Source organism: Microcebus murinus, chromosome 4, assembly GCF_040939455.1.
Source record: "Microcebus murinus isolate Inina chromosome 4, M.murinus_Inina_mat1.0, whole genome shotgun sequence".
NCBI classification, from domain to species: domain Eukaryota; kingdom Metazoa; phylum Chordata; class Mammalia; order Primates; family Cheirogaleidae; genus Microcebus; species Microcebus murinus.
In genome coordinates, this window is record NC_134107.1 from 17,307,567 (window position 1) to 17,322,803 (window position 15,237).

A 15,237-nucleotide genomic window follows, 5' to 3' on the forward strand; every position below is an offset into this window, starting at 1 on the left:
TACAGAAGTGCACTTTCCTCCTCTTTTTGTCCCTGTTCCCAAGGTATGCGGCCTAAGCATCTCACTTCCGATGGCGTGTAGGCAACACTTGCAAGACCCAGGAGGTTTGGAGTCCTTGCCCTTCTTCACTAACCTATGACAACAGAGACTGGACTTGTACCAGCGACGGCCTCACCCATCTGCCGCACCAAGCACCTGGTGCCTGGTTTACCTGCATGCCTGAGTCAGTGCCCTTTTGCCCATCTCCCCGGCACACGCTCTTCAGCGATGCTAGCTAGGCAGGCACACCCACTTGCCTTGGCATGTTTTATGGATGGCCCAAGCTGCAAACATCAACATACGTAAGACATATGCTCTCTTCTTTGTGTAATTTCAGGCACCAAAATATGCCTACACACAGGGGTATGTGCATACAGACGCACGCGTATTCTTTTTTTGCCTGGTAGAAATATGCTTCTGCGACATTCCTTCTACTCCCACACATGCCCCTCCATGGCTGGCACATTTCCTAATTATTCCCATCCACTCCCTCCCCATAGACCTTTTGTGTGTATATTTTGGCACACATTCTTTTGGTTCCGTCTCGTTCCTTTCTGTCTCTCTTTATTTCTCTGCCCCCCCCCATCCCTCTCCCTCCTCTTCACAACTCTTTAGAGAATTTGTTAAACTATACACTCTTTATTATTCATGTACATTTATGAAAAAATTTTTCATGGTTACAAAAGTGCATGGTTATAAAATCATCTCCATACAAAGGTTGGCATCTTCCCTTTCATCCCGGGCCCTCCCTAACCCTCCCATCCCCAGACATTAGCACTCTGCAGGACAGCTCTGGGAAAGCTCAGATCTCTGTGGATCCAGCTCTCTACCCAGTGCTGTGGCAAACACGGAATGACTCACAAAGGACCTTGTGACGTGCCTCCTTCATGTCCCTTTTGCCTCCTCCTGGGCTGGGGATGAGCAGACGAGCTTCTTTAGCTTTGGAAAGATGTCCTTTTGAAAAATGGATGAAGGTATCCCCTTACGTTCTTCTACCGCTGGAAAAGATGTCAGCAAAGGCATCTATGGGAACACGGGACTACAGGTCCTTCCTGATAGTCGCAGAGGAACACCTGTCTTGACCTGTTCACGTTTCATACGTTTAGCTCCTTGAAAGGAGCCATGAACCTTCATAGCAACTCTGGGTACCTGTTTCTGCATGTTTCCCTGGGCATCCCCGTAGCAGAAATAGAGACGAGGGTTTGTCTGAGGGTGACTAGGGGCAACTGGCCTAGATGGGTGTGGTTAAGATAGGGGGGCTTTTCTATGGAAGGATTCTCTTGGCCCAAACCTTACCGTTAGAGTCCCGTTGGTTAGCTAAACTGTGATGTCCTCGGGCCTATGCAAAGGAAGCTTCTGCAACCAGGACACGTCTCTGAAGGGCAGGAGAGGACAGAGGTAGGCAAGCAGAAGTCAGGTTCTCATCAGAATGCCTCTGCCACTAATTTTTCCCTTTTTATATTCTCTGAGCAGCCAGCCCCACCCTAAACTAAGGTGGGTTCCCATCTTAGTCTATCAAATGATATAGTAGCCAGTGGACTACATGGCTGAGTAGACTGTGTCAGAGAACTCTCATTCCAGAGAGATCTTCCTCATGTTGGCAGATAACCAACCTAAAAGGATGCTCACACATAGACATACAGATGCAGAGATACCGCATCACATATGTGTTAACCAGTGTAACATAAACCGAACGCAGCCTTGTGGGAACAGCGCAATGGCTTTGCAGTCACCAGGGATGAAGGAGCCAATCCAACCCGGATTGCTAGTCTACCTCTAGACGTTTGCTTCTGATAGCCTGAACAAGGCGGTGGAGGTGGTGGGAGAAGCAGGGAATTCCTTGGCAGTAGGGACTTTAAATAGTTTCCTCATTGTGCTCTAGTTAACTGAGGACCTTCTAGCAACTGGAGAAAGATCCATCCCTTAAAAGCCATGTATCCTGCTCAGAAAGATTTGCCAACAATGGAGCCCCAACTGTCCCGCTAGAAAGGACATTTGATCTCAAGGGGCATTAAGTGTCTCATCTGGTTCTAGTCCTATGCAATAAAAAGTACGTATCTTAAAATATATTAACTATATTTCAGTAAACAGTAGTCCCTAGGAGATTATTATAGATGACTATGGTGTCCCTCTATGGGAAGCTTTGCTATTTCCTATTTTGTCAGGACTATTAATTCTAAAAGCTCCTCTCCAGGTATCTCAGCTGTCAGCTTGGCTGGTGGAGAACGGCTCGAGTCCACCACCCTGGGCTGTGGCAGAAGAGAGCAGGGTGCCGTTCTGCTCTGGGTGTCACGGGGCAAGGCTCTGGCCCAGATGTTGTAAGCAAGATTCAGGGGACACAAGGTTCAAGTCTAGACCTCAGGTCTAGCAACGTTTCTGAAGGCTCTTTTGGTTGACTAGCTTAGGGAAGCAGGAGCGAGGGGGGACTTCTTGGAAGCTGACGTGTTGTCCTCCTCCACGCCTTTCAGGCCTGCCAGAACACTGCCGGCGCTGGGGACACGGTAGAAAGCCCCTGCTTTAATCCTCCTCCTGGCCAGCCTTGCCAGTGCGTTGGACTGCACCTTGATGTTCTCCCCCTACGCTGCAGGGTTCTCTGCTTTCTTGCTCCCTTGGTATCTCTTGCAACACAACATAGCAGGGACCGAGTAGGAGTGGTTAATACTGCTTCTTCTTCTACTTCCCCCCCCATTTTTTTTTTTTTTTTTGCATGATTGCCTGATGACCACCAGTTGTAATGCTTTATCTACACACTGTAAAGCAGGTATCTCCTGTTCAGATGGTACCTGTGTGGCCTCTGTTTCAGAGCCTGTGGCTTGCTCTACCTGCCATGAGCGTAGCTAAATCTGTACAGCAGCCGGGTTTGGCTGGCCTATATTTAGCTGACCTCCCAGCACGTTCATGGCTGCTGAATTCTGGGGCCCTGCCACCCAGCCCTCCAAGACATTTTCTTCCCCAGGCACCCGGGAAAGCACTGGAAAGAGAACCATGTTGGAGTTGAGTCCCAACCTTGCCACGTAGGCAGGTCGTACCCAATCCTGAGCCTCTATTTTCCCATCTGTAAGATGGGATTACAGCTGTTTGGTCTGCCTCCCACACAGGATTGTAAAAGTCAAGGCGAATGATGCAAAAGAACTTCACGAACTATCCAATGTCGAACGAATACAGAGAAGATAACCATGACACCAATGACACCGACAATGAAGGTGAAGATGATGACAACGATGGTGGTAATTGTGCTTTGCACATAAAGTTACTTGAGTTTTGACTGACTGATTAGACGCAGTTTCCCTGATTGGAGCCACCTATCCCCTTCCTTCTGGGGTTTAACCGTAAAACCTTGGGTACGTCACTCAACTCTCTACGATTAATTCATCTGTAAAATGGGCACAATAAAAACCACCAGGCAGTGTTGCTGTGAGAACTGCAATAAATGAGTCAATAGATATAAAAGTGCCCAGAGGAGTGCCTGGCCCTTGTTAGGAACTTCTACAGCACTACTTGAAGTGGAATGTATGGAACTTGAGAGGGAATTGTGATGCTCCCCAACTTGCATGGGGCAGTGGAAAGAGCACAGACTTTATCTTGCTCATTAAGTGGCGCATGACTTCAACCTCTCTGAGCCTTAATTGCCCTATCTGTAAAATGGGAACAATGTTCGCCTGGAAAGACTGTTGTGTGTGTTAAAGGGAATTGTCTGTGGAGAGAGCTTCTCACGGTGCCTGACACCGGTGAGTGTTCAGTAATGAACAGCTCTCTCACCCTTATGCTTAAACGGGTGAGTTGCTTAGAAGAACATGCGAATGCTCCTACTGTCATGGCTGCGGTGGCTTTGTCCTCCTGCAGCCCTGGGTACTGCCAGGCTATGGGTCTGGGGCTCACAGTGTACTTTCCTGGTGAGATCCTTTGGCGTGAGCACCGTGGCAGGAACAATCACCTGATTGGGGTCCCAGGGGGGCAGGACTCTTGCTGTGACGGTTGCTGGGCCTCCTGCCTCTCGCCGCCGAAGCCACGGCTTGAGCGAGAGACAGGAGAAAGGGCACTGAAGGTGTCCGTCCTCAGCCTGCTGCCTGGGACCTCAGCAGCAGGCCACAGCTGGCGTTGCTGCATGGGGCAGCCACAGGGAGCTGGTCTCACCCAGTAGCTGCTGGTGGAAGGAGCCACGGGTGCTGGCGTGGAGGCGTCCTCACTTCCTGGAGGCAGTGCTGAGGGATGCCAGTTTGGGTGTCAAGTTTTGGTTCTCTGACACACTCCCTCTGTGCACCTCAGTGACAAGGAATTGTTTGCTGTTCTCAACACACCATGCGTATCCTGTCCCTGTCATTTGCGGACGTCCTTCTTTGTCTAGTTGACAAAGTAGACACTTTTTGATGACCCAGCTCTCAAATCAGTCCACTCCTGCAGTTCTCTTGGCTTTGCTAGCCACGGCCGATGGCCACCTCTTTGGGCCCACACAGCTGTGTGCTCAGAGTCCTGACATATCGTCTCAAGGGGAACAGTTTTTGGGTCTCTCTCTCGTCTACCAGGGGTGACAGCCTCGAGGGCCAGGACAGGTCGATTCCTCTGACACTCCCAGTGCTGTCTGACACTCACGGTGCCTGGCTCAAAGCAGACGTTCACACGAGGTTCCTTTCCGGACCTTGCTCGGGCCACAACCGAGGCAGCCAGGGCACCGTGGACGCAGAGCGGGCAGCCAGGGAAGGGTCTGGCGGTCGGCGGCAGTGGCGTGGGCGGCACGGAGGGACGGGAGGCGGCCGTGTCAGATCTCTTCCTCCTCGCTGGCCTTGCTCCAGCGGTGGCAGCAGTTGGCTGTGATGCCCAGTAGGAAGTTGGTGGCCACGGAGGCGATGGAGACCACGAAGCCCACGAACGCGATGAAGAGGTAATCGTCCAGGCTCAGGGTCAGGTGGCAGGCCTTGAAGCTCTCCTCGGTGAGCGAGAAGAGTGGGGCGCCCTCCACTTCGGGGGGGCCCCGGCACTCAGCCAGCTGAGAGTCTGCAACACAGAAGCCAGGCAGGGTGAGGCGCCGGGGGAGAGGGAAGGGGTCAGGGAGCTCCCCACCCCTCCCTGGGAGAAGGAAGAAAGACATTCACGGAACTTCTTTCACGTGCCAAAAATTTTACTTATCTTCTTCAGTCCCCTCAGCAGCCCCGAAGGCGAGGATTTTTATACTTATTTTTACAGATGTGAAAATCACTGCTTAAAGAGTTTAGCAATCTGTCAGAAGCCCTACAGCTACTACCAGTGTAGATCTGGGGTTCCGTGGGACACCACCGAAAACCCTTGCGGTCATCTCCCTACTGGTCTCTGGCTTCTGCCTTAAACGGTTTCAACACGGTCAGCCCAGCGAGTCTTTCAAACCTCAAGTCCTGTCACCTCTCGTCACTGTGCCTGAAACCCTCCCCTGGCTTCACGCCTCTGCACGGAGCAGAAGCCAAGTCCTTGCTGCCCTGAGCTCCAACGGTGCTTTCCCACCTCTCCACCCTGCTCCAGACACATGTGCCCCCCGGTCATTCTTCCACCACCCCGAGCGTGTCCCCTGTCGAGGTGGGCAACAGGTGCTTTCGCACTTGTTCCCTTGTCAGGGAGCTTCTCTCCCAAATCTCTGCACTGCTCGGTCCCCGCTTCCTTTGGGACTCCGCTCACCACCACCTTATGGGGGAGGCCTTCTCTATGCCTCGGTATAAAATCGCACCCCACGCACCTTGCCCCAGCTCCCATCTCACCCATGCGGTATTGATCATTGTTGACAATTTGTTTGTTTATTGTCTATTGGTGTCCTTAGCAACAGAACAGTGTCCTGTCCACAGTGAGCGCTCGGTGAATCTTTGTTGAATGAGTGCGGGACGCTGTCCAGCCCCGAAGTGTTGGGTTTTTCTACCGCCTGCGTGGCTTTTCCAGACACACAGAATACAGGGTCAAGAGTACGGGCTCTGGAACTTCAGCCTGCACTCAAGTCCCCTCTTCACCTGTCACTAGCTGCGACGATGGGCACATTATTTAACCCCTCTGTGTGCTGATTTCTTCATCTGTCAAATGAGGATAATAATAGTATCGACCTCATAAGGTTGTATGGAGAATTCAGCGAGTTAACAAACGTACATTGTATGTTCCTGGTATGTACTAAGCAGTCTGCAAGCATGAGCTTTTATTATTATTGTTCATTGGCTTCTCTAGACAGGGCATTTGGGGGCAATCCTGCACTCAGGCTTCTGTAGGAGCGGGCTGGCCCCCTGGTGGGTTCCTGCTCTCCCCAGCATCTCACGAGGGGCACTTTCAAAAATGCAGGTGGTTGCCAACGGTCTCATCTCTCTCTGCCTGGGAAGGAAGAGCAGCAAGTGACGGTTTTGCCACGCAGGGTGGAGCATGGGCTTTTGAGCAGTGAGTGTCTTCTTCATTTAGTGGATAAATAATAATCAAGCTCTTATGTTGGGCGGGTCTTTTTTTTTTTTTTTTCTGCCTTTCTGGCTCTCCTGTTCTGCCTCTATAAGAAGGGGATAATCCAACCTAAATTGTCTAAGAGAGTCAATGTGAAGAAGTTTTCTAAATCATGGGGTGTTTAAATGCCATGCATTCATTCTGTAGTTTTCGAGGGCAAAGAGTCCAATGATGGGTTTGGATTGACCCTTTTGAGAAATGGCTGAACACCATTATCCTTGGGAATGGGGAGGTGGTGTGGGAGGGAGGGTGCCACCTCCCCCCAGTGCCGGGCTGAGAGGTCCCTGCAGGCTGTGAGCACAGGGCCCCAGACCCTGCCCGGGCAGGGATCAGGTCTGGGGCTGACCCTGGTGAGCTCCCCTCCGGGAACTGGAAGACGCCGAACTCCAAAGTCTACTGTGCATGTGAGAGGGGTAGTGGTGCTGTAGTGAGAGATGGGGAACTGGGGACGTGGGGACACTCATGCGGACCTGCCAGAGCAGCCCCAGAGGGCAATCAGCTGGGCCGCACAGGGGCCACAGCGGAACCAGGGTGACATAACTCACTGGGAAGTCCTGGCACCAGTCCTGAAGCCATGTTGTATTCCAAGGGCTTGCTTAGGTCCCTCTTTGTTTAAATTTTTCCAAAAACCATGGGTAATAGTGAGAATCCCACTAAGAAAAAGGGAGGAAGTGGAGGAAAAAGGCCTAAAGGGAAGTGCATGACCTAGTCCTGCCTGTCCTGGGCAGGTTCGTCTGCAGCAGGAAGCACGCTGGTGAGTGTGGCATGGAGTCAGGTGTGTGTGTGGAGGAGCAGGGACCTGGATTCCAGCTGTGGCCTGCCCGCTCTCTCACTGTGGGCCCGTGGACAGCCACTGTCCCTCTTTGGACAGGTGTCTCACCTGTACCGATGTGTGCGGTTGCACTGACAGGATCTTGGGCCCTTCTCCTGCTTGATGGGAGTCTGGGCTGCTCTGCAGGGCAGCAGGGACCTCAAAGGTCCCCGGCTGCGATGGCAGCTCAGGGCCCGGAGTGCCCTTTCTGTCATGGGTGCACGGGAGAGGGAGGGAAGGTGCGGCCTGCAGAGGTTGGGGAGGCGGAGAGATGGCTCCAGGCAGCCTCCCCCTCAGGCTCCCCCATCGCCCCATCTCAGTCCCCAGCTATTTTGGTCCCAGAGAGCTTCCTCCCACAGCTCTGTGGAAACACTGGAATCGTGACCCACAGCCCCCCCAAACTATTCTGGTCTCGGGCTCCCCACTCAGCCCCCTGCTCCCTGCTGCCTCACTCAGCACTGCTCCTTCTCAGCATTGGCCGAGCCCAGGCGCTGGGAAAGCCCCTGGGCGGCACCCCCGGCTGTGCCGCTGCTGGCACCAGTGCCCAGGCCCAGAGCTGTCACACAGGAGACCCAGGGACAGGGGCCACAGCTGAGCGTCACCGGCCTCTGAGCCAGGCTGGGACACCACTGGGCGGGGCCGAAGCCTATCAGACCTGTGTGATTTCGGCTCCCTCAGGCCCTGGCCCACCCTCCAGCTGCGGTTGGCCCATCAAGTTGCTGCATCTCCATCCTCTCAGCTCCTCACCGTGTACCCAGACTTTGCAGGACTCTGCTGAACCTCTTTGGCTGGCCCAGAACAGTAGCTGACTTTCCAGGATACAGCTGAAGGACAGGCAGACCGCCAGGGCTGGAACCCTGACTCCACCACTTAGCAGCTGTGTGACTTTGGGCAAGGTACTGAGCCTCCTTGTGTCTCAGTTTCCCCTTCTGTAGAGTGGAGACCTCATCAGGACTCTTGTGAGGGTAAGATAAAATACGGAATGTGGAACAGTGCCTGGCGTAGCGTAAGTACTAACGTAGTGTTAGCTATTACTGTGTATACGAGTTTCCCACACTTAGAACACTTACAAAGCCATCTGGCAGAGTAGCACAGGGCTTAGACGTCAAATAAACCTGAGTTTTATCCATGACCCTGCCACTTTCTGAGTCACTCCGGGCAAATCTTTGCATTGCTCTAAATCTCAGTTTCCTCTCCTGTAAAATGGGGATAATAAAAACGGGGCATCATAAACAATGCGTGGCAAGTTCTTAGGTCATGGTGAAAGTGCCATGAACTCCATGTACGATTAGTATTCTCACTTGTTAACTATCTGCCTGCCTCGTTCAGTTATAAGCACTGCAGGGGCTTCTGTTTCATGAACGAATGGGCCCCCAGGGCCTTGCATGCATCGCAAGGATTCGACAAATACTTGTTGACTGAAAAAGCTGGTGTACAAAGAGGCAAGCTGCTAAATCCCCTCTGTTCTTTGAAGACTTTGCTTTTGGCAAGTCGAGCCCCCCCTTCCGCCCTGCCAGCTGCCCACTCCTGCCCCTGTCTTACCCGCTGTGCAGCGCTGGATCCGGTTCCGCAGCCACTTCAGCAGGGGCTCCATGGTGCAGCCGCACACCCAGGGGTTGCCGCCGATCTGCAGGGTCACTAGCCCTGGCAGGCCCTCGAGGGCCTCGAGGCTGAGGAAGGCCAGGCCCCCGAAGCTGAGGTCCAGGTCACGGAGCTGCATGAGGCCCTGGAAGGCCTGGGGGTGCACCCTCCGCAGCCATGGGTTGTGGCTCAGGTCGATGTGCACCAGCCCGTGGGCCTCCTGGAACATGTCGGCCGGCACGTGGCTGAGGTTGTTGTAGCTCAGATCCAGGTGTGCCAAGCGCTTGGCATGGAGGAAGAGGCCCGGGGGCAGCTCCGTCAAGGAGTTGTTGCGCAGATCCAGCACCCGGAGCTCCATGTAGCACGTGAGGTAGCCAGGAGGCACGGCCGCGATGCGGTTGTGGGCCAGGCTGAGGTTCCGGGTGTCCATCGGCAGGTCTGGGGGCACAGAGAACAGCCGCTGGCTGCTGCAGTCCACCACCTGGTTACGGCACGTGCAAAGGACCGGGCAGCTGGTGCCGGCATCCGAGGGCATCACCCCGGCCGCCAAGAGGAGGGAGATCAGCAGCACGGCTGGGTGGGGAGGCCCCGGCCAGGGAAGCTGTGCCCAGGTGTCACCCATCTTAGGCAGCTGGCAGCAGCAGTGCTGAAGGGAGCCCATGGGGCCTGTGTTTGTGGAATCGACAGCCAGCGACACAGGAAGGCAGCTACATCAGGGGCCAGAGCCCTTGAAGGTGGGGCTTCCGAGCACGTGGTGTCATGGCTCAAGCCCTTCCCGGAGCCTCTTAGCACCAAAGGGCTTCCTGAGATCCGCAGGAAGTCCACCTCTGGAGCCTAGGGGGCGAGAAACCCAGCTGAGGTCCCCCAGGGTCTGAAATGATGATCAAAACTTGAGAAAGGAAGGGGACAAGGATGGGGCTGGACCAACTGCAGGCAGGCCCTGGAAGGGTTCCTGCAGATCTTTTGTGTCCTCATCCATGCCTGCTGGGTGCTTCCTCTCGGTGCTGTGTCTGAGAGGTGGGAGGGAGGTGCTGAAGGAGATGAAAGGTGCCCTTTAAAGGTCCTGGCACTTCTTCTAAGAAAACGTAAGCCCTGCCCCAAGTCTGGGGCTGATTAGCAAGCCAGGGCTGCACCTGGGTCTCCAGCATTCAAGGTCTCAGAGGCCATTTCTCCTGGTGGCCCAGTGGGCTTGAGTCCAAGGGGGTCCAGGAGTGGGTGTTTTGGGAAGGCAGCCCGGGAGGAAGTGAGTCTCCATGAGCCTCCTGAAAGCCTGGGGGTCTTCAGCCTCAGCAGCTGCTGGAATCTCCAGGGGGACTCTTGGTTCTCCAGGGAGAGGAAGATCCCAAGTGGCACCTGCTGTCTGGGCCTCCGAGGCTGGGCACAGCCATGAGTCCTGAGGTGCAGGCTGGGGGTCAGCTGGAGGAGCTCTGGCTACTTCTCCCAGCCAGCACCTGCTTCACACAGCTCTGCATTCAGCAGGTGGAGGCTGCTCGCTCTGTCAACAAGGAAAGCACTCAGGCAGAGAAACCGGTGCTACACCCTGGTCCCTAACCCAGGTCCCCTGTCCAACTTCTCTCTCTTGCTTTCTCTCTCCCTCCTCCCTTCTTTGCCCCCCAACCACAAAGCTCTCTGCTTGCTGTCCCCCAGGTGTGGGCAACGGTGGGCTCAGACCTCAGCCTCACAATATTGTCACCCGCTGAACCTCCCCTGCCCAGCCTGTAGCCATCCTCCTTCCCGGTTTCTGTCCTGGGCTAGATGCATTTTCTTTTTCTCCACAAAGCCCCGCCGCACCATCAGCACCAAACAGCTGAACCCCCTTGAACAACTCCCCGAGGAAAACCCGCATCCATACTCTGGCCGCTTGCACACCCCTTCCAAACAGTCTCAGCACTCCTGTCTCTCTCTCTCACACATACACACACATCCCCATTCTTCCGTGGCTCCCCCATATTTTGCCCTGCCCTGGCGCACCTCCCCAGCTCTCTCTGCAGCTCCCTCTGCTCATGCACTCCTGCAGAGCCCCCTCCCCAGCCTGCCCCACCCTGCTTCACCCCCAGCACACACCCTAATCCCATCATCCTTTTCCACAAACACTGCGCTCTCCTGTGCTGCCCCAGCTTGAGCCCACGCCCAGACTTGGTCAGGCAGAGGGACGGGAGCAATGCCACGCCCAGAGCCTCAGCCCCACCGTGCACCCACGCCCTCCGTGGTCCCTCTCCTGTCTCCTGCCCACCTGCTGTCCTCACTTGTCCTCCCCTCACCCCTCAGTCTGCCACTGCCTCTCTTCCCACCACTTCCAGCCTCAATCCCGCCCACTGGGAAATCTCCCCAGCTCCCCTTCATTCAGACTCATTTTCCTGAGCCCCCAGGTGCCCCCTGCACTCCCACAGGCCCTCATGAGCCTACTCACTCGGTTCCAAGGACACAGCCATCAATCTGCAGCAGACGCGGGTCTCCCTCCCTCGTCCTGGAATCCCTGCTCGCTCCTTGCTGGCTTCAGAACAGATTGCCTCCCCTGCTCTTCCCCTCCCCCGGCCTCTCCTCCATGTCTCCTGGATCCCGGGCCAGCATCTTCTGTGCTTTCCCGTCCTGTGGTCCCTGCGCCCTTTCTTTTACCCAAAAGGGGAATCAGAGAGAGAGGATGCTTGGAAGAAAGTTCACAGAATCCAAATGCTTCTTTCTGAAACTCAGCCGGTGCTGAGGCTGCAGGGATATGTGGCTTCCGCCAGAGCCAGGTCTTCCCCTTCCTCCCCCCCTTCCCTCTCTCTCTCCCCCTCCCTGCATCCCTCTCCCTCCTCTCTCCCTTTTTCGCTCCCCTTTTTTTCCTCGAGGGCCAGGTACTGACGTTTCACTGTCTCTTAGCAACTGCCTCCACATCTCTGAGCAACAGGAGAACTGGCTATGGACCCCACCACCACGGGAGCGGAGGGAAGGATGTACTCGGCAGAATTCACGGCCACCCGCAAGATCCTGGGGACAGGGCAGGGGGAGGAAGGCAAGAGGAGGGTAGGCCGGCCTGGACAGGGCCAGGGGCAGGGGAGCAGGCAGGCAGAGAGAGAAAAAGGGCCCAGCAGGGAGGTTGGAGTAGGGGCCCAGGCGAGGATCTGGAATTGTAGATGGAGGAGGGAGAGCTTACGGGCATCCGACCCAGAAGGGGAAAATGAGAGGGCTTGGAATGGGAAGAGGACTTAGTTGGCGAGGGGTGCAAAATGCGGGGCATTGAAGGCATGAATAAGGATGGAAAGAAAAAAAAGGAGTACATGTAACAAGTTTGCTCACTTTTTAAAAATTAGAGACACTTTACCTTTTTAAACAGAATTTTTGCTTCAAAATATCAGGGGTACAAGTGCCCTTGTTACATGGATGAATTGTATAATGCTGCAGTCAGGGCTTTTAGTGTGCCCGTCACCAGAATAGTGTACATTATACCCGATAGGTAAGTGTTTATCTCTTCCCTCCCTTCCCCTCTCCCCTTCTTAGTTTCCAAAGTCATTTTTTTTTTTTTTTGAGACAGAGTCTTACTCTGTTGCCTGGGCTAGAGTGCCCACCATGCCCAGCTAATATTTTTCTATATATTTTTAGTTGTCTAGCTAATTTCTTTCTATTTTTAGTAGCGACGGGGGTCTCACTATTGCTCATGCTAGTTCTTGAACTCCTGACCTCGAATGATCCTCCCACCTCGGCCTCCCAGAGTGCTTGGATTACAGGCATGAGCCACTGTACCCAGCCCCCGATGTCCTTTATACAACTATATGACTCTGTGTACCCATCGTTTAGGTCCCACTTATTAGTGATAACATGTGGTGGTTGTTTTTCCATTCCTGAGATACTTCACTTAGGATAATGCTCTCCAGTTCCATACAAGTTGCTACAAATAACGTTATTTCGATCCTTTTCATGACTGAGTAGTACTCCATGGCACACACACACACACACACACACACACACACACACCACATTTTCTTCTCATCAACTAATAGGCATTTAGGTTGATTCCATATCCAAGTCTGCTCACTTGATGGGATATATCTATTCCACTGCTGTAGGACATCTGTTTCCCTGGGTCTGAATGTATTTTGGACTCTGGGTACCAGGTGACCAGCTCAGGGCTTGTTAGGGATAATTATAGGAGGCATCTCTTTTTTTCTGTTCCTTGGTTGTCCCTAAGTCCTCACCACATGAACTCTCGGGGCTAGGAAGCTTGGCTGGAGTGGATCAATTTCCCCTGGGCTTGGGATCTGAGAGCCTCTGGGATCCAAAGGGCCAACTGCCTTGCCAGGCAGGGGTGCCGGGGCTCTCCAGACACTTGGATCTGGATCTAGGGGAGTGGAAGCCTGTGTTCCTCTCTTCTTTCTCCAGGATCTGCGTACTCCATCTGTTGTCCTGTCCCCATCCGTCCAACCTTCCTGTTCCCTCCACACTCTTACAATGACTTCAGATAAGGGCAAAATCTTTGCAACATCTCTTTTCCTTGCTGGCCCATTGAACAAATCTCTAGCTGTGCTGCATTTTTAAAACTGGCTTAGGGGGGAAATGGGCATTTATTGAAACCTTAAAATCTGTACCCCCATAATATGCCGAAATAAAAAAAAATGAAAAAAGAAAAAAAAAAACAAAACAAAACTGGCTTAATCAGATGGTTTGATCAAAGAGCCGGATTATTTCTTTGTTTCAATAAATACTTATTGAGCATTCACCATGTGCTGGTACTTGGCCAGTTAGTGGGCTTACCGCCTCCAGGAAGATAGATGTAGGCTCTTCCTTCATGGAGCTGGTACTGGGACTGTGTTTTCACTTAGTGAACCTCGTACATTTAAATAGTATCTTAGGTTTTTGGAGGAACCAAAATGGAATGGTAGAAAACAAAAAGTGTGAAGTTAAAACAGATTCTGGGCATTTATTAAGTTCTCAAAATCATTGACAATGTCTTCTTTAATGTGATTCTTTTTCCTATAAGTCTGCTTTCCTTCTGTGTTCTCTCATATTATGGTCATTTCGAATCTTTCATGTTCCATAATGTCTAGTGCAGAGTAACATGGTAGCCACTTCATAAATTTTTATGTATTGAATTGACTGAGGCAAATGTAATTTTTACCCAGCCCCTTAAAGAAGGGAATGTTTGCCCAATCTCATTTATGAGTTTAGAAATAAAATATTAATCTTAACCCAGAAAACACAACACCACAAAAAAAGTAATCCATTACAACTGAGGACTATTGGCCTCAGGAAAGCAAAGTTAGCATTGTACTTTATTATAATAACATTAACTGAAAAGTGATAGAAAACGTAATCATCTTAATAGATGCTAAGGAAGGTATTCAGCATAATTCGATAGTTAATGTTGACTAAAGGTACCTTGAAAAACAAATAAAAAAGAATGGAAATTTTCTTTCTTTACATGATATGAAGTTTATATGCACAATTAGACTCAATAATATGACTAAAAGAAAATATTAGTGACAGTTTCCTTAACAAAAAGGCTCTAGGCAAGAAGAATGCCTTGCCATCATTTGAAACGTCAGTTTTCTGACCTGTAAAATAAGGATAATGACACCTAACTCATGGGGATTTTTTAGGTACCTGAGTTGTTCTTAAGAAACACTTAGAACAGTATACAGCAAGCACTAAAAATGGGTTTGTTAAATGAGCAAATAAAGTAAAACAAAATAAACAAGCAGCAGAGTATAAAATTGCTGAAATTGTTATGCAAAAAGAAAGACAAATTGCACAAAGAAGGAAAAGTGAAGAAAGGAAAATATTACATTTGCAGATGATTTGAATGCATTCTTATGCAAAATAAGTTGTAAAACCTTTGGAAAACCCCAATTCAAGAATATTATCATTGCATATAATATCTTCTGTAAAAGTGAGGTTCAATGGGGCAGAAATATTTTAAATGACTTTTTACCTTTAATCATTCTATGAATCATTATGAGCCTCTATGAATGCCAAACTAGTGTCTCACGGAACACTATGTGCTGTGAGAAAGCAGTTCTTGAATAAGTTTGAGAAACTCTGAGTTAAACAAAATAACATGAATTTATTAATTGCAAGATTTCCCAGAGGCTTTAATGTGCAAGTGACCATGGTCAGTCCGCAAGTGACAGCACTGGGGAGTGAGGGTTATATAATCGCCAGCAATTCCTAAACTTATTTGGGATCTCCATCTTACTATCTTCTGCTCCCTCTCCCCCTTCCCTTCCTCCTCTTCCTCCTTTTTGTCAGAACTGTTAATATTGGGAACAGTTTTCAGTAGAGCATGGTTGGGAAAATACTAAACTAAAATTTATGATAGATTATCCCTTGCTTAAGAGTCTTCACTGTAGTATTAGCAGTTGGCTTCTGTGGAGTTCATTTTACCTTTTTTTTTT

At 51.5% G+C, this 15,237-nt stretch overlaps 1 protein-coding gene across 1 annotated transcript; it reads right to left on the reverse strand.

Annotated features, from left to right (window-relative positions):
- Positions 1–703: 703 nt before the first annotated feature.
- On the reverse strand, positions 704–11,562 carry LRRC55 (leucine rich repeat containing 55). Its single transcript, XM_012749989.2, has 3 exons — positions 11,277–11,562; positions 8,828–10,361; positions 704–5,031 (listed from the first exon to the last, which is right to left on the reverse strand). The coding sequence occupies exons 2-3, from the start codon at positions 9,525–9,527 to the stop codon at positions 4,796–4,798; spliced, it is 936 nt and encodes a 311-aa protein (XP_012605443.2). The 5' UTR covers positions 9,528–10,361; positions 11,277–11,562; the 3' UTR covers positions 704–4,795.
- Between the last annotated feature and the right edge of the window lie 3,675 nt (positions 11,563–15,237).